Below are 20391 nucleotides of genomic sequence, written 5' to 3'. Positions count from 1 at the left end.
GGTATATTTTTGCCAGATTAGGAGAATTCCAAAGATTGAGATTTACGTGCCACCACAGTAATAGATATGAACAGTAATTGTTCATGAATTATGGTTACCACATCACTACTGGAAGAATATACCCCTGTTTTGTATTTTTGAATCCTTGATCTAGTTACAGCAGCTTGGGGAACAGTGGTTGGGAAGGCACAGTCAAGATCATATGGAAAGCAAAGGAAGAAGAAGTGTGTAACCATACTAAGGTTATATGCTATTGTTACTATGGTTAAGTACTTATAACAAAGTAATCATATAATCTAAATTTTGTAAAGGCTTATCAGTAGAAAAGCGGGTTTTAGACTTCAGGAGTGGTTGGCCAGACAGTTCTGTTTGTCTTCTCTAGTGAGGGGAAATGACAGCTGGGAATTATGGTAGACGTTTGAGAATTTGTAGAATGTATAGACACATGAATGTCTACATTCATAAATACATTTCATGAGACAGCATATAACCTTATTGTGCGAATTTTTCAATCACTCACTGATTACATTAATTTTTTTCAATGCTGAGTTCAGAAGGAGCAACTACTCAACATAAGTAGGATTGGCAGCACAGGGCTCACAGGACCATCATGAATTGTTGCACTTTATTTAGACATATTTTTTTTTTTTTGCTTCCAAATAATAAAGTCTATTTCATCCAAGAAGGAAGAGAACCAAGGTTATAAAATGGTAATGTTAATACAGTATCTTGGTAACAGTGAGACTGGGCTGAGTTTATGGATATAATTTAGAAAATCCACAAATAAGAAGCTTCTTATTGATTATTTTAAAATATTTTCCATGTAAATGTTTCTTATTATAGCAGATACATTCAATTAAAAGAATTGTGTAAGGTTTTGATTGGTCTAAATTGTTTGTGACAAAATATTTTAAATATGAAGGGTCAGAAAATAGGCATCAGATTATCATGTTCAGGATAGCAAATGTTATCAACCACTTTACCAATATTATGCCTTGCATCTTCTGAAGCAAGAAGGAAAAAGCAGCAAGCTTTAAATTGTCTGATTACACTTTTGATATTCTAGCAAAAGCAAAGGATACTTTCAAGGGATGATTAAGGAAATACTAGATTTCAATGTCTTCCCCTCTTGGTGTTCTTTCTTCACTCATGTTTCGGCTTTGTTTGAATCTGAACACGTGATATTTCTCTGATAGGTGCAGGGTATTCTTTTGGCTGCCTAGTGATCAGATGCAGCATACAAAAAGACCTGCTAAACTTTGTGTTCTGGAAGGGATCCCAGTTGTTCAGGTATCGATGTGAAATATGGAAAAGTCATGGTCAAAGTCCATGTGAAGTACAATGTAGCAGAGTTTGGGTTGCTCCTTATGGGTTGTGCTTGCTCTTTGGACAGGTTTTATTTGTCTCTTAAACTGAAAACATTCGCTTGGGGGGGAAAAAATAAACCCACAGATTTCATGGCTCTTTCCATTGCTGGGAAAATTTTAAATATTAAGATTTATTGTGATTGTCTTGTTCCATTATCCAATGCACAAAGAGAGAAAGTCTTACAGAGTGAGTTTTTAAGGATTTTTTTAAAAATTCCCCTAAAGGTCATTCAAGGTAGAGCAAATAAATGTATAGATAAGATATAAAGCAATAGCATGCATTATCTCTTGCTGTTAGACTTTTTAACATATAGTTTCAACATCACAGAACATTCTGTGATCAAATGAGTACCTACATTGAATAAAACTCCTTTATCTTTGACCCAACTCTACCTTTATGTACAATCAACAGAGGAAAATCTAAAAAATAAAGAGGTTGCATCATAACATTTTGGATAAGATTCAAGAAAAGTATGACTTGGAAATCTTCTCAGCTATTGGAGTGATCTGTTTCAAGAAACTGAAGAAATAGTGAATACCCCTTTGAGTGGTTCAGTATTATAAACAAATTCTCATGGAAAGCAATTGAACTAAGCTCTGTAGTAGTCAGACTACATTATAAAGCTTACTCCCATGTTTGGTTAACTTCTCTGGAAGCAGCATTTTGATTAAGAGAATTTAAGTAGAATGCAGCATCAATTTATATAGAAAAATGTTGAGTGTACTTAAGCAGGGAAACTGTAGGATTCTGAACTAGCTGGGGTGGAATTGAGGGAACTCTAGATGGCAGAGAGTTAGGAGAATGAGCCCATTCTTTCAGGGGAAAATTTAACTTCCCGATAAAGAAAATTCTGACTTTTTTTTTTTAAAGCTAACCAGAACTATACTGTCATTCAAATAAAACATGATTATTCTGCTCCCTGCTTTATCTGAAATATTACTTTAATGCCTCAGATGAGCTTTTTTATCCTATCTAAATTCAATCTGTCTAAGAGAGGAGAGTCTATTTAATCTCTAATTGAATCTGGAGTAGAACTAAAACATGCAATCTTTGCTGAGAGCTATTACTAAATGAAGAAAGGTTTGACATCTTCTTGGTGATGGTTCTATCAGAATTCTTTTCTAGTCCCTACCTTCCCTCACACTACAACTATCACAAAGACTGGATCAGCAAAATCCAATTAAATATCATAAATTTACAGCTGGTACTTTTTCATAAGGAAGATAATAATTCAGATGAGAGCCGAATTAACAATGAAATATTTCTTTACAGATAAGTTAGGAAAAGTAGCCCTTTGTCCACTCCCTTTTGCACTGAGTGGGCTGCTAGAAGAACACATGTGCACTTAGCCATCAGTTAAGGTGGTACATTGTTCAGTGACTTGTCAAATAATATCACAACTGCATAGATACCAATCAATTATGGACTACATCGGTCACCACTAATAAACTGGGAGCAATATTACTTTATTTAAAGGATTTCCTTCATGTGGTTAATGCTGCTGTTCTGGCAGCAAATATCTCTAGTATGCTGAAATCCATGTCATAAAATAAATGTATGCCTAGAGAGTTTATGAAGGTGAAAAAGTCCAAATAAACTTCAGCATTTTGTTACAGCTCTATTTCATGGAAATTCAAGGCTAGCAGGGAATGTTAAACTGTATATATTACATTTCCATTACCTTCAAACACAGTATCTAGTAGTATATAGTGCCATAGGAATACGACAGAGCCACTGGAAGACTGAATGAACATCTGTGTAATTTCTCATAATCATGGCAGCAAGTAAAAAACATTCATAGGTGTATCAGGAAACAAATAGGGGTTTGTTTTGGGGATGTCTTCTAGAATAAGAAAACATTATTATCTCCTAGAACCTTAAATTACTGTCACCAACTTGCTGTGCGACTCCTTGGTTTCGTATTCAGCAGTACGTGTGTTAACATTCTCTGCTGAAATGTTCTGCTCGTTCATGTTTGTAGCCTTTTCTTTTTTTTTCTTTTTTTTTCTTTCATTTTTCTACTAACATTTGTTCACTTGCTATAGTCCTTATTGTATGACCACATATATAATTATGTAATAGCAAGTAGGATTCATGTTTCCAAAAGCATGTTACCTTTCTATAGCTGTATTGCAGCTATATTGGTTTAATAAAAATATTAACTCTCTCTGTAATGTTTGTTTGTCCTGTAAAACCTGTCAGTGACTATATTTCCTCTACAACCACAAACAGTGAAGAGGGAAAAAATACTTCAATTTCCTGACATTTGTTAATTTGTTTTGGGACATGGTTTACTGGTACACTTAGCAGTGCTGGGTTAATTGTTGGACTCAAGGATCGTAGAGGACTTTTGCAACATAAATGACTCTTGAGATCATATGACACCTTTTATTTCTCTCATTTTGGAAGTCTGGTGTTGTATGAGTATTGGCCTAAATCTGTTTTAACATAGTGATATAATTCGCTTTTGAAATGTTATGTTCTCTTGGATTACGCCTGAAATCCAAGCCTTTCTGAGGTAAATCCATTCTGGTATAGATTTTACAACTAAACATATGAGCAAGGTGTGTGTGTTTTATTTAGTGCATAATTTTTTGTTCATTTGTGAAATGCATCTTATGTCTTCCAAGTTACTTTTTAAATATAAATATGAAGTAAAATTATTTGAAAGTTGTCTTTCAGTGGGTACATCATAGACCAGCTGCTTTCCTTTGACTCTGCAAAAGACTTCTTTCAATTGCCCATACGTAGCCACATAGTGCCATATCAGACACCCCAGTTCATATTCAGGTGCTTTAATCACAAACTAAGTCTCTTCCTAGCTGACAGAAGAGCAGTTTACTGCTTAATGAGATAAGGGATTATAATCAGCACCCTGTTTAGTGCAGATAGCTCCTAATCTCTGAAGTTACATTTGGCAGATGTTCAGCAGAAATGAGGCAGCACCCAGCATAGTGGACTAAGTGCTAAACCTTTACAGGCAGAGTTACAAGAGACATTTAAGAGGGGGAATATGAATCATCATGCAATAATTCAAGAATAAGATGGGTTATAAAAACTGCATAAGTAAGAGGTACTCTACAATGACATTAGCAGGACAGATCCTGACAGCTTGCCCTAGAAAAGCGTTGGCAGGAGATTCACTAAGTGGAAGAAGAGAAAGACTTCTAGAATTTGATTTCCATATAAAAGATAGAAGTTTTCTTCTTCTATGGTCTTGCTAATATTTGTAGCAATGCTGTTTGTTTTCAGTGCTGTATTTGTGGTTTAATATCACTTGTCTTGGTTTAAAAGTAATTTTAGTGTGACAGGTGTAACATCAAAGATGTTTTGCACTAGGTAACACTGGCTGCTTCCTAATACCCTCCATCTTCTTGCTGTTGAGAAAGGGAATTTTTTCATAGAAAAGGAGCCATTTCTTCTGCTTCAGTTTTGGTTGACCCTCTCTCTGTCACCTTGTTGTAAAAAAGTCTTGTGTGCTTCCTGTTTATGTCCTTTAACAACATGTAACATAATAGTAAAGTACAGTTGTGACCAACAACAACAACAAAAAACAAAAAACAAACCAAACCAAAGAAAAACTATCTACCCGAAACTTGGTGGATTAAAACTAAAATAGATGTGATTTCTCTTTTCTGTACTCGTATTTCATGGGTAATCTGTGACTTTTCTTGATTCTGCCTCCTGAACTGGGAATAAATATTTGATGTATTAATCTAAAAACAGGTGAGAGAGACAATGGAAATTCTGTGGAACTTCCTTGACATTTTTAGACAGCTATTCTTGTCTCAATAATACATGCCTTTGTCACAGCAAGGCAAACTTTTATGCTCTGTTTTCTTTGGTGTTGATGACCTCAGGTGACAATCTTTGAAGCAGAACTCTGAATCTTTGGGTGATACAGAGAAAAACATCAAAATAGAGGGATCTCACAGGTGCCCAACTTCTGTATTGTCCTTGTATTTAAAATTCAGTGAAAAGTATTTTTTGCAGTAGATAACACAGGCAGCACATGGATCAACCTCTGAATTCTTTTGCCTGTGAACGAACTTGTACTTTAGATATGCAGAGGAAGGAAATTACCACTATAAACAATGACAAAAGGAAGTAGTACTTTCTGCTATATGTAAGTTGGAGGTTTTTTTTCTAATCTATATTGGTATTATACAGCACACAAGGTAAATATGTATTCTGAACTACCAGGTATTCTCTACAATTAGTGCCATTTGGGGAATCTGTCTTCAATGTGTAATCCTGTTTGTGATATGCAAATCTTGTCGGTTGCAGTTGTGAAGATCAGACTGCTGCGATTAGCAGAGAACTAAAGAGACTTCCTAGTCATATTTCCAACTCTTAGGCATTATACCCAGAGTACCTTCAACATGTTTGAACTGCTATTAAAGAATTAACGAAGTAATTCAATAGCATTTTCAAGTAATTTGATACTGTTTTGACCATCCTTACGAACAGAAAGCTTTCTGTAAACTTAAGCTGAGTCTTCTTTATGCTTTTCCTGCAGTTGCCACAGGAAAATAAAAATGGCCATTTCATTTTTCTTGTTTTTAGTAAACTATTTTCTTATTCCCTCTGAGCATTCTCTTTTCTGGACTACTCAGCCCACCCCTTTCTTCTTGTATTTCCTGTTGGTTATATTTTAGGAGTCCCTAGTCCATTCTGGTGGCTTTCTCTAAACTATTGTCTTTATTTAGGGGTGGTTTGGTTTTGGTTTTTGGTTTTCTTTTTTTGATTGGTTGGTTGGTTGGGTTTTTTTCTGCTTTGTGACCTATCAATTCATGTGTTAGATTTTTATTTACTTAGGTAAAGGTTATGTAGCTGGGAAAAAGTAAAATCTGTCTTGGTATATAATTTTTATGCATTGCCTGAAACTCCCTAATCTTTGTTTTCCCATTATTTTTACTTTTTTGAATCCTTGTAGTGAGTCTGAAATTGAAATAGAAATGATAAAATTTTGCAAAAGTTACTCTTCTAAAATGTTTGTCTACATGTGAAAGCAATTCTGGGTACTTCCTGTAGCATTTCAGTTTTCTACATTCCTCTTGCAGTTACAAACCAGCGCTTAGACTTGACCAGAAGCGAAGCAAAAATGATGTAATATCTGTATCTAAGGAAACAAAAGTCTTTCCGTGTTGTTATGGTCAGGGCTTAATGTAGGCATCGCTCACAGGTTTGGATACTATGTAGATAAACATGTGATGCTACTCTTTGTCAATGATACTGAACTAGGAGGAGCTGCAGACTCTGTTGAGGGTAGAGAGACCTTACAGAGAGATCTGGATAACCTGGAGAGCTGGGCCATCACTAACCGAATTTAACAAGCGCAAGTGCTGGGCTCTGCACCTGGGATGAGGTAATCCTGCTTATATATACAAATTTAGGGATAAGAGGCTGAAGATCAGCCCTGTGGAAAGAGGGTCGGTGGCCCTGGGGTTTTGGGTTGGTGGCAAGTTGAATATGAACCAAAAGTGTGCCCTGGCAGCCAGGAGGGCCAACCATGTCCTGAGGTGCATCAGGCAAAGCATCGCCAGCTGGTCAAGGAAGATGACTGTCCCTCTCTGCTCTGCACTGGTGCAGCCTCACTTTGAATATTTTGTGCGGGTTTGGGCACCTCAAGGACATCAGGCTGTTAGAGTGTGTCCAGAGAAGGGTGATCAAGTTAATGAAAGGCCTTGGGGGCAAGACTTGCAAGGAGCAGCTGAGGTCACTTGGTTTGTTCATCTTGGAGAAGGCTGAGACCGTATCGCAGTCTATAACTTCCTCAAGAGGGGCAGCGGAGGTGGAGGTGCTGATCTCTGGTGATTAGCAATATGACATGAGGAAATGGAATGAAGTTGCACTGGAGGAAGTTCAGATTGGACATTAGGAAACAGATTCTTCCTCCTCGGGGAAGTAGTCACAACATGAAGCCTGACAGCATTCAAGGAGCCTCTGAATGATGCTCTCAGTCATATGGTTTAGTTTTAGGTAGTCCTGCAAGGAGCAGGGAGTTGGACTCAAAGATGCTTGTGAACGCCTTCCAACTTGAGATATTCTCTGATTCTATGATCCCATGATTCTATGATCCAAGATTTGTGTTATGAACTGGAGGCAATTTTCTGGCTTTAACCTAGCAATTAGCTGTACAGCCTTAGATATAGGCAGTTTATATACCTTTATGAATAACTCAAAATCAATTGATTTCCAGGCCTTAAATGCTAGGACTTTTTTCCACCCCTTAAATTAGGTGCATCATAAAATAATGAAGATGATGACTTTCACTGCTATCTGTTGCAACACCATCTAGTATGATGAACAAATGATGGCACATTATGTCCTTGAGAATAACTAGATTATTCTCTTTGTAGAAGACTCATGAGTTTACTCTGTGCTCAGCAGTATGCCATGGAAGGGCAGAAAGGTCCCTGTGATTTTAATAGTCTCTGAGAGGAGGCTCACATTGCACTGAAGTATGAGGGAGATGTGTTTAAAACCCAAAAGGTAGCTCTTTCAGCCTTTGATTTACTTATGCTTCTTCCAATAATTAACAGAAAGCACTATTTCTGTGCTGAACTCTGTCATTCAAATCTGCAGTTTTTGATTTGCATCCTACTATATTCCATTTCCAATGGAAAAGCTAGTGTCATTGCCAGGATTTTGAGGGCTAAAAGAGCATAGAAAAAATATATTGGCATGGCAGAAGGGCCTGGTGGTTGACTTCTCGTGTTGTAGGCTGGGTCAAACTGAGCAAAAGGGCTGGAACATTCTTTTAAAGTAAATTTATTTAACTCCATGAGGGAAAATTCTTACTTCATCTTAGGTTACAGTCCATTCTAAGAAAAACATCACTGCACTTTTTTTCTATTTTTCTATTTTTCTAATTTGGCCCATCAATGAAACTGAAGTTATTTAATCTTTTATAGGTTGCTAAGGATGTAGAGGCCAGCCTAAATGAGGACCATATAACTGAAATAAATACATTAAAAATCTAATGTCAGTATCTAGTGGAAATTTACACTGATTTCATATCTGTTTCTGATTTCTCTGTTAGTCTGTGCATTTAAGGAACTTGCAGCCTTCAAAAGGCATAGAAATAAAATGACTAGGTGTCATTTCTAGATAGTTCAGCGAGAAGGGAATGGTCTGTAGAACTGTAATTCCCAGGTATCTGCACATGGTTTTGCAACACTAGAGACCTACTTAGGGGAGATACTGATGCTGGAGAAAAATGCCCCCAATGGTTAAGGACCATTTTCTTTCATTTAATTGCACTTTCTTCTGTCTTTTTACTCCCTAGGTAGCAGTTGCTGGAGGACATCTGAAATTTACAGTCTCCTATGACTTCACAGACAAAGAAGAAACAGTTCAATTGATAGCTCAATCTGATGTCATCATAGAGGTAAAATGATTGTATTTGCAGCCACCAAAAAAAAAAAAAGAAAGAAAATTGCCTGCTTCTTCAGATGTTCAGTGTGAAGTCTGGTGGTTGAGGACACAAAACAGAAGGGTACACATACTCTTAGCTAGTTTATAGTATCAGAAAATGGATACACTTCAGAGAACTAAAAGCTTCAATATCTCTGGTATTATTGCAGTAGCTTAGAAAACTATAATACTTCTTGTTCATCAGGAGGAATGAAGAAATAAAATAATTGGTTGTTTGAGCACTTCTGCATTCTTTCAGTAAATCTGTTCTTGTGCAACTCAGCATTGTATGAATTTGCTTTTGCCTATGAAGAGCCATGACACTAGGTTTTGTCTGAATAATCTAAACTTTCTTTTCCACTGATTTTTAATTTTATCAAGCAAGACCATTTCAGGATTATGAAAAGTGAATATTATTCCTGATACTTGTTATTCTTGTAAAATATATTATTCAATAAATCATGTACCCCAACTGGGTTTTTTTCATTACTCTTTTCATATTCAAATATCTCTCACTCATGACCCTTTCTAGGGAGGTGACTTGATAATCAGCACTCCGAAAGGGGGTATTCACCTTCAGCCTTCTGAAGAGCTCACTGAAGAAATTGTGCTGAAACCAGAATCTTTCTCAGTGCATGGCACCGATGTTCCAGTCAGCAGGAGGGAGTTCATGACTATCCTTGCAAATGTAAAGAGGATCCTCATAAGAGCCACATACAGCAATGGGATGAATGCCATCTACAGGTGAATGTGGGAAACGGGTCCCTTTGCTACAGAGATATTCTCAAGACTTGTTTTCTCTCTTCAGAGAACTAAGCTGATGTAATATAAAACACTCTAATTTATTATCATGAAATCCATAGCATTCATTTACACTTTCAAGCAGTCATTAGTATGTTTTTCGTTTTGGATAGGCAGGAGGAGGAAGGCAACAGAAGGGAACAGCGTTTTAAGAAAATGAAATTACATGGACTATTAAGGCATGAATGACAGTTCTATAAATATGTTTATTTTATGAACACGGTAATTCCCATGTATATGGTAAATCATGGAGTGCAGTAATGACATGTTGAAGAAAGAGATAATATATTGCATATATACTGTTTTCCCCATTTAATGAGCATTCAAGGCCACATTAACAGTAGACCAGAGAATAATATCCTGAGTTTCTAAGATGGAAAAGTACCTCGAGGGGAATTTTCTATGTTTTTAATCCCAAAGCCTTTCCTTTGATTTATGTCAGGATGCTGCCTGGACTGCTTAAAGCCACTGATTTGATGTGAACTCTTCTGAGTCCTTCGATAAAATTAAAGACATATGAGACGATATAGTTGTTCTATTTCAGTGGCTGCAGTGTGGTTGAAACTGTAAAGCTCATCTTGCATTTTAAATTTTCATAAGTGCATGAGCAAATACTCCAGGTGGGCTAGAAAGCAGCCTCATTTCTGATACTGTATGATTGCACTGTCTATACATTAATAGTTAGGTGGCATAAGTAATATTTTTTAGATGAGCAATGGAATTGATTGCCTAGTAGTGTTTTACTCACAAGGCATGAAACCCGAAATGTTCTCTAATCTGCACATCACTTGACTCAGTGGTGTAAGTCAATTTGGAATGGAGGGAGCTGATAGCACAGTTAGTGATTATTTGCTGAGAGCACAGTCACAGTTTTTGCTACTGTGCAATTTCCTAAGAAATCCAACCATCATTTGAATATTTAGGTAATTAAAATACATCCTAAATTGAAAGGCAAGTTGTGTCAACAACATGCAGTTTTCTGATTTGAGCTTTGGCAGTGCAAATTTTTTCCCTGCTAAAAGAATTAATATTTCTTCAATCTGTGTCTCTTCCTGTGGTTAATTAGTATGTATTACATCTCTGTAAATAAGTTTGTGAATCATAACTAGCTTGAGTTTGGGCCAAACTGCTTCCTAATTTACTCATTTGGTCGTCAACCTTGCATCTCTTTGCATCTCTGCATCTCCTTGAATCCGGTTTGAAAACCTTTCATGGCCCATCAGTTTCCCACTCTGGTTTTAGAGGAGAGCCAAAATAGCAGGCCAGAGCTCATCTCTTATGCATTGTGAGCAGACCATGAGAAGCTGTTAATCCACAGCTTTCAGCAGAGACTAGTGGGAGCTCAGTAATGCTGTTCCTCCACTCTGTTCTCACTCAGATAAAAAACGGAAACCATTAGTCAGAATTTTCCCAACTAAAGGAGTGCAGGAGCAATTTTGGGGTGAACAATAGGAGCTTATATGCTATGTTTTTTAGAGGAGATATGTATGATTGACTTTCTTTGGGCCGAAGGTCTTACTAAGTATTATGGGAAATGCAAACTTCGGTTGTCAGAGGTTTAGATATATTTGTGTACTGATGTTTGTACTTCTATGACAAGGGGGGCTTTCCTACAAAAAACCACTTTGGCTGGGCAGTTAAAATCTGTGAAGAAAGTGCTGGACATGTACTGGCTCCATCTTGCCTCTACTGTGGAACAGTGAGGGTGGGATGGATGAGATCCCCTCTGGGCAACAGCATATAGCTCAGATAAGCGCACACATGTAGAACAGACACAGTCTGTAATTTGTGCCTTGTAAGTAAGAAGTGGCAGACCTCTCCATGGCACGTTTGGAAGACTATACATCACTGCCTGCATCCCAGATTACTACTTTAGCCATTTGGCCGTGTGTGGTGCCTCACTGTTTGGTAGTGTTGTTCACTTTGGAACAGTTTAGTTGTGTGTTATAGAAAATTTTCCAAAAACATGTCTTGGAAATACTCTTTAAGAAGAGATCTGTGACAAACATATAATTTATGCTTTGTGTATTAGTAGCCATCAGCTTCTAGGTGTAGTGACATTACAGCTAGGAACGTTGGTCCCTGAAAGACAATGAGTTAAAAGGGGGTTAGGGGAAGGGACTGAAGTAATTTTGAAGAGTATCCTTTTTACTAGAAATGGTCTTATATTACTGGTACATTTCTAGCTGTCCCTATGATGTCTCTTACCAGAGAAGAATGCAGTGGTTACTGTGTTACTGTGATTACATGTGTCAGCATGTCCACAAGTCTAAAGTAAACACATTTTATTGTGTACTGTTAGGGTGCTCATTGCAGTTTAGCATGGGAGAAGAGAAGATGTGAAATTCCAATCACAGTTAAACAAATTCAGTTTTTCATCCTTGATTTAACTGTAGGAATCATAGTTTCACCCATGGGGGCGAGATTTACTGAGTGGAGTTGAGTCTTCTCAGAACAGTTTGTGCTCACAGTCACCTCTTGTAGCAACAAGAGCATCTACTGTCACCCAGCCCATCTTAGCATCTGTCATTGTAGGCATATTGCTGACTTTTAGGGTATGCCTCAGTAATGACTTTTTTATATTCTCTTTGACTTCCACTCATGCTAAAATATGCTAGGCACAAAGCTGTGCTCATAACTCTTAAGATCATGTGAAATAACTCTTTTCTCCATATTCTGCCCCTTTAGTACTGCTGGGAAAATGTAGGCCCAATGAAGAAGATATTCTTTGTGATATGTTGTGCTGATTAAGGACTACTGTTGATGGTCTCCGAAGGATGACAATGTTGAAAAGACATAGTGTAGAGCTAAACCTTAATAGATAAGTAGATTGAACTAAAAGTTTTTTAATATCTATAAACAAGTATATGCAGTGGACAGATGGATATTCCTTTGAGAGGGTTAAGAGGATCTGGCAGAGAGACAGAAATATTGCAGGGTTATTAGATCCTTCATGAATGACAATTTCTGCTTCAAAGCACCAACAGAATTATGCAACATACTAATTAGAGAATGCTATATTAAGCAACCTGTTCATTTAAATACTGCAAGTTTTCAAAATGGGTAATGACACCACGTATGTAAGCATTTCCAAGGATGCTATTATAATCTGTGCTTAAAAAGAGACCAGACTGGAGACATTGTAAAATAAAGTAACTTTCTTGCAGTCATGTGGAAAGAGACTTAAAAATTCAATGGTGTTGTTTCCAGTTAGCAAGAGCTTTAATTTTAAGATTGCATTTTTAACTCTTGTTTAGTTTAACCTACTAGAAACACTAATCAGTCAGTAACACTTTAAGTAGCTACGAAACAATATTAATTCAGTAATGCTGAGTTTGACTTGAGCGTGGTTTTGAGTACATTTTTTTGGGTCTTTTTAAGATTACAGTGTTGTTGTTGCTCTATGGCATAATTAGGAAGCTTCCTAATTATGAGTGGGCTTTCATTTAGATGATCAAGTGGGATAAAAAAATGAGAATAGAGAAATACAGCAATCATTCTGAACACAAACCCAGCTTCTGGGTTAATATCCTGATCCTCCTCTAAGTTGACAGATCTTCCAAAATGTTGCAATTAAGTCCATATGTGATAGAAGCAACTGGCCAGGAAAAGATAACTCTCTTTTATTGTTTTGTTTAATCTAATACTGTTAGCTTGTGCTTCAAAGAAGGTTTAGTAGCACTGTTTATTCAGTTTTAATATTCAGAGTGGTCATTGGTGGTAAATGTTGCAAACACACAGATAGACATTGGAAATCGTGGTGCTAAAGATAATAGATTGCTTATAACCACATACAAAAGAGTCAGTGCTAGACACAAGGAGGAAGAGGGAAGAAGAGGTCGAGGGTTTTCTTCCCTGTGTAGAATTGGCTTCAACACAAATGAACAATGATTGGGTCAGTACTTCATGTGCCTTGTGCAGCTGATGTGATTCAGATGCCTGGCACAGCAGACAGTAAACTATGCCGATACAGCCTGAAACGTCCCCTTCCCTTTTAATCTTGTTTGTTTTTAGAAGTCAACAGTTGCCTGCTGACAGTAACAGTCATCTTAAATATTTGGTCTTGATGTCTAATCTCAGATTGTTCATGCATCTCCAGGATCCAGTGCCCCATTACTGCCAGCATTATGTATTTTAATGAATGCAGAATGGCATCGAGGAATCGAAATTGCAACATCAAAATGGGAGAAAAGAAAATCACTGCAGCTTTCTTCACTGAGTAACTGTTAATGCTAAAAACTGTTAAACACATTAAAATCCCATTTAGCAAATAGCAGAATGTAATGCAAATTGGAACAATTCAGTGAATAGAAATGTGGAATTATACTGAGTGGATTGTTTCTGTGTGTTAGTGCTTTTCTTTGTTCCAAGATCTGTGCTGAGAGGGAACTAGCTGTAGTTCAAAGGAGAAATAAAATTTGACCTTTTATTAAAATTTTGTTTCTTCATTTACAGATTTTTCTCCTTAAATTTTTAGATTTTTTTTTTTTATTGTAAGTCATCACTTTTTGATATCTAATATCCTAGAGATTGGTTATCTTGTTGTAAGGAAAACTCAAAAGAATAATAGCAAAATAAGCGTACAGCAATGGAACAAAGGGCATATATTGAAAAGCGAGAGAGAATTTACTGAAGATCTGGATAGGAACAAGTATTCTTTTCTTAAAACGGTATCAAGAACGTTTTACAGAAGTTCTAGTATCACTAAATCAGATTCAAGTTTCTAACTGAATAATCCACAATGGTAGTCCCTCCAAATTCCTGTCATATTCTTAGAGATGGTAAAATTTTTGTTTTTCAGAAGTTTCTATCTTAATTTCAGAAGTCTTCTCTTTTTTCCCCCTTACCTTTCATGTCTGTCTTATTTAGAGTAGTCATAAAATCAAGTGGGAAAATATTCTGTCTTAACCTTTCCTCCAACTGCTACAGGAACAACAAAATATTTTTCTTGGATGTTTTCTTATTCGAGGTCATCCAAATAATTTTCAGGATTTTTTGGCAGCCAAAAGATAAATGCTTTACTATGGAGGAAAAAAATGTTTGTTTTACATTTTCCAAAGAAAATGGATTATTTTTAAACAAAATATATATCATGATAGAAAGGTATTTTCTACTGAAGAAGACTTCAAAAGAAGCTCTTCAAGTAGCTCTAGTGATAAAACACTCTGTTAATATTACTGGGTGAAGTCATTGAGCCTTTGTAATACCTTAATGTTCCTTCTGAATTCTCATAAGAACTAAACTCCTAAATCCCTTTCCCCAAATGGATACTACTGAGGTAAACTACACCTGTTTCTCATTCATTCATTCATGACTAGGCTTAACGAATGAAGATTTGGGAAGGGCTCTACCCGCATTTGCTGCAAGCACGCTGGTGGCTAAAGAGGCCAGTGCGAGATAGACAAGTCCAGTTGCAAAAGGCACAGCAGAGAGACTCCTTGGATGGTATCGGCAAGACACCTGTTTCTCATAATACCTGCAAGATTATCAAAAGACTCTTATCGTTTCTCTCATCATACTTCCATGCTTTTGAAATAAAAAGCATACTCAGTGTTTGCCTAAACAATGGCTATTTAGGCAATGTCTAGCATTTGTTTTTCTCTGTCATTGGGGAAAACAGGATGTATGGTAGAAGACTTCCTTTTCCTTTCATTTACATACATTTTTCTTTGATATACGTAATACTTGGTTCTCAACCCTTGTGGACAGGGATTAAATCTTTTTCAGAAGTCAAATCTCCAGACTAAAAGTACCTTATAACCAAAACTTAGTAATGTAATATTTTAGAAAGCTGGACTGGTAGTTCATAAATTTTGAGGAGTCTGCTTAGTGTCAGATTTGCTCTATATGCAACTGCAATGCAAATTGACACAAGTGGCTTGCAGGCCAGGAATAGCCTTCCATCTCCTGCTACAGTGTTGTGAGACTTTTTTAATCTATTTTTATCAATGTGTGTCTGACCACAGTCTCCCTCACATGAAGAACAAAAATAGTAACAAGCCTACAGACATGTAGTTTAGGAAGAAATAGATGAATATGAAAACCTTTTTTTTAAGTAGGAAAACAGAAACAAGCACTGAATGTCACTATAAAGTATTTGTTGCATTCAGCTGCAGATACACTTCCATCTAATTTGCCTGTTTAATTTCTGTTACATCCAGACTAAGAAACGTTATCATGGAAGCTGCTGACCACACTTCAACGGGAAGAAAGGTGGCATCTGCAGTGGAGTTATGTGACTGTCCTCCGGGCTATGACGGTACCTCATGCGAGGTGAGTATCATGGTTCAGTCTAGTTCCATTGGGCTAACACTGTGATGGTTGTAAGCAGCCAGTAGACCTGTGTTGGTAGAAAATAGTAAGAGAGTTGCCTGTTCCTGTTAGGAATTTGGTATGACTTGACTTATTACCCTTATTTCTAGGTAACAGTTCATTATATTTGAAAATATTTAAAATCTGAAGTTTTAAACCTCTGTGGTGATTTCTAAATTATGAAAAGACATTTTGGTTAATAAAAAGGAAGTGAAAACAATATTTGTTCTCTTCGGCCAATTGATAATATGAATGAATGCACCTATCACAATTAGAAGGAAAATGTCAGTTGTCTGACATGGGCATAACAAAGCTGGATCAAATTATATGAGTTACCATGGTTGAGTTTCCTCCTTTGTTTTCCCAGGGCTTTACCATTTGCCTTAGTGTCATTGAGAATTGCATATGTGTTCTTGTGAGGATTGTTTCATTCTATTTTGGTCCTGTTACGGATAATAACATAGACACATGCTCAGAAAAATACCCACTTTCCTAACAAATTCATTAGTTCACACAGAATGTGTTCATACAAGTATACATATGAGTAACTAGCTCACATGGGCATAGCTTGGGGTAAATAGAAGCCAAAAAAAAAATTCTTCAAAAGCTTTGCCTTTAAGGAAATAGTTTCAAACACCAAGATGCTCTGCTTCACAAAACTACAAACAGTATGCCATTTACACAGGCACTCTAGGCATTTGCTTGTCAACTCTCTTTTTCTTTAAAATTTTTAATGCTTATATGTGATATTTAGGGCTTAGAGTCTAGTCTCATGTGGTTGCTTGTTGCTGGGACTAGATAAACTAATGTAGAAAGAAAGCCTGAAGGAATTATGGATATTCCTATCACTTTCAAAATGGTACAGATGGAAAAATAACTGTAGAGGAATACCTTGCTTACCGTGGCTGAGAAATAGTTTTAAAGTCTGACCATTGTCTGTCTGTTCAATTATTTTCAGAAAAAAGCTGGATGTAGTGTCATTGTGCTTTACACTTTTTTGTTTTACTTGTCTATTTTTTCTCCAAATTCACTTTTAGATGTGATGACCAAGAAAGCAATTGGAAAAGCCCTGACTGTAGATATTTCAATATCTATTTTTGTTGTAGAAGTTGAAGGACCTGGGTAGAATTCCTGTCTTGGTGTTGCTGAATTTCTCTGTCCAACATTATGTCCTTCAGTGCTAAACTTTCTCTCCAATTATAAACAGTCCCTGAAATTTGATATATACTTAAGATCATACTCCACAAGAGAAAATATTTACATATATATATATATATATATATCTGCAAATTTAAAGTTCCTATGCATGCTAGTGGGCATAGGAAAAAAAAAAAGTTTTAGATTTCCAGACAGACTGCAGCTAAGAAAGTATGGAAAGAGAAGTTGAAAATGTCAATTTTAATTTTTTTTTACATCTCATATTTGTTTCTTCCTCTGAATACTTTCGACTTGTCCAACACTTTATTTCTGTCATCTTCAGCCTAGCAGAGTTTCATTTTCATTGATTTTGTGCAGATTTTCACTTTCATTTTTTTTTCTTTATTTAATGTAATGTATTTGTCTCCTGCATAATGATGTCGTTCTACCTGATATAGATGCTGCAGCACTAAAAACAACCATTATTTACTTATCTTCTTGCTGTGAATGTTTTGACATGATCAGGCTTCAGAAGACAACCAATCCCATCTAAAATATGCTCTCTTCTAAGATTGTTCCATTGCACAAATTTGGAATTTATTTTTTACAAGATTCTGGGCAAATAAAATTCCTACATTTTTGCATGTATATGAACACAGAATTGCATGAGCACAGGTAAAGCAGATTATGTTTTTAATACCAATTGGACTCATTTTTGATAGTTACTTTACTCCACTCATGAATTTTCTGGCCTTTATTTGTCAACATCTTCACATCTAATTGCTCTTCTCCCACAGATTTGTTCCCATTCTATCTACTCTTTTCTTCCACTGTAGAAGAAGATGTGTTTAAGTTGCATCACTATGATGGTCAAGAACTTTCCTGACTTTTCAATGTTACATAATTTCTCTTGTTAAGATCTCAATCTGTAATCTTTTAGTTCTGTTCTACACCTTGATGTTGATATTCCATGTCTAGACCCTTAGAATTAGTGAGTTTTGGAACCTTGTTTTGTGCGACATCGTTTGTATCTGGGCACAAGACCATTATTTTCATTCACTGAAAGAGGAAGACAGATTTTTGCAGAAACCACTGGCATCTCATGCCTCAGAAATTAAAATAAAATAATTTCTTTTAAGCTGTTTTTTAGGTTTTGAATTTTTTAATTCTAGATTTTAGTTTTTAGTATTTATAGGGTTTTCTAGGAATGCATAATAAGGAATGTAAAGAAGGAAAAACCAGGATAATGCCTCAGGCTTGGGAATTTTTTTTAAAGAATCGTTTCAAGTCATGTTTAGATTACTTTCACATTTTTCAGGAGTAAGACAAAAAGGGATATTTTTCTTTATTTTTATAAAGAAGAGTCTTCTTGTTACCTTTTTGTAGTCTATGTGAAGGAGAAGGGATTTTCTTTATTAAATTATATTTTTAGTGTTCTATTAGTACAAGCTTTGTATTAGGGAGATGCTTTTGAAGGTCATCACTGTCATGCACCTTTTTATATTATGCAAAGTCTTTGGATCACATGAGCAGTCTTACTGTAGAAGAATAGTTTGCAAAATTATAAAGCCATTTGTGAGATATATAGTACAGAAGACTGCTGCTTGACATCTTATTATGAAGAAATGGAATAGCTGAATTTTCGCTGATCGATCGCGGTTGTATGGTGTCACCTTTCCTACAAAATAACTGGCCATGCATTTAATATTGATTTAAATTTGACATTTAAAAAAATAAATTAAAAAATCAGAGCACTTTATTAAAGGGAAGTTGCTAATTACTAAGAAGCACAATTTGTAAATAACAAGATGGTGATTTTTTCAGCCTGTGATTTATTTCAATGCAGCCTTATGTTAGAGTCCAAACAAGACTAGATGCACAATTGCTCTTTGTGGCTGAACTTCTCAGAAAATGTTTTTTGTTGTTTTGAGGTTTTCTTCTCTCCTTCTCAGTATTTCACCTTCTGGCTGTTTTTCAGTCTGTACCTCTTGCTTTGATGCTGTCATATTTCAGTGCTTCATTTCTCTGCTTTACTTTACCATTTCAGAAGAACGATCAGGTTAAGGCTGCCTCTAATCTCACATCTGCCACTAGGGCCAAGGTTACTGCAAAGCCACAGCACTAGGAAGAACAACTTTCTAGGGAAATGTTGGTATTTTTATTCATTTGGCAAGTATGTTTTTTTGTGGGTCCAAACATCAAAGTCAACAAAATTTTAAAAATCTCATTCCTTTCTCTGTTCAAACGACAGTTTAACTTTTCATCTAATTTATCTTGCAGTTGTGCTGGCCTCAACACAGACGTGTGAATGGCACGATTTTTGGTGGAGTCTGTGCACCATGTACATGCTTTGGTCATGCAGACTCGTGTGATGATATCACAGGAGAATGCCTGGTAAGTGTCACTACAGGAAACTTGATGGGCATGGCCAACATCAATTCAATATACTAGTGCAACTGAATTAGTGTACTATGAGACCTGAAACATTCAAGAACAAAGCCAGTGATTAACAGAAGAAATATTTATGTTGAACTGTTGCTGAAATTTAGGATCCCCTCATACCAAGATATGATATCTTTTATAGTTTAAAAAAAAAGGGATTTTCTTTATCACATAGCATCTATGTTTTACAGTAGTATCAATAGTATAAGGTATGGCATGCCGAAAGCAGCAAATATATTAATAATTTTTCATGTAAGATTTATCTCCCTCTCCCACTTTTCTCCTGCAGTATATTCAATTTATAGTATGTAGCAGATAACTTTGTAAATTCTATTCTAGTTTGATGAGAAGATATTGTTAGTGGCTTCCTTCATCTAAATTCATACTAAACCTCAAAGGAACATTTAATGAATTGTACTTTGGAAAAATAATAAAAGCATGCAATCTGGGCTAAATCATCTTATTTTTTTTTTGCTATGGGGATTTTATGTAGTTACCTACTAATTCAGCAATTAAATCTACGACATTATCCATAGCAAGCCTACCAGCACATGACTATTTCCAGTCCATTCAGTAGCCTTTTGGAATGGATGAATTATGCTGAATAGACTGTTCTGATTGACTCAAGGGCATTTTTAGTTTTATATTGTCTGACGTGGCATGAAACTTGAAACAACATGTCTCATTTCATTAGTCTTGCAGAAGCACAATTTAAGCCAGTGCCAGTTTAGTGGGATATACTCTCGTTTCCCTGCAGAATTTCAAGCAGGTTCTGCAATGTGCATGTTTCTAAATGTTCCCTTTTATTTCCTTAAGAAATATCTGCTGGGAAAATTCCAAAATGAAAATTCAAGCTTTTTCCAGTATAATTTGACACTTAGAATTATTACTGTTCTTCCTGTTTTGCTCATA

The 20391-nt window shown here is 36.1% G+C and overlaps 1 protein-coding gene across 1 annotated transcript in view; it reads left to right on the top strand.

Annotated features, from left to right (window-relative positions):
• Positions 1–20391, top strand: part of LAMA2 (laminin subunit alpha 2) — a 273953-nt gene that overhangs the window by 104461 nt on the left and 149101 nt on the right. The window contains exons 12-15 of the mRNA XM_018078006.2: positions 8664–8761; positions 9320–9531; positions 15750–15861; positions 19318–19431. Of these exons, the coding sequence (XP_017933495.1) occupies positions 8664–8761; positions 9320–9531; positions 15750–15861; positions 19318–19431 (536 nt within the window). The remainder of the gene's footprint in view (positions 1–8663; positions 8762–9319; positions 9532–15749; positions 15862–19317; positions 19432–20391) is intronic.

The sequence above is a fragment of the Manacus vitellinus genome, unplaced genomic scaffold, assembly GCF_001715985.3.
Source record: "Manacus vitellinus isolate BGI_N305 unplaced genomic scaffold, ASM171598v3 scaffold_4_pilon, whole genome shotgun sequence".
NCBI lineage: Eukaryota > Metazoa > Chordata > Aves > Passeriformes > Pipridae > Manacus > Manacus vitellinus.
The sequence above is the reverse complement of the archived record's forward strand: the minus strand, read 5'-3'. Positions and strand labels throughout refer to the sequence as shown.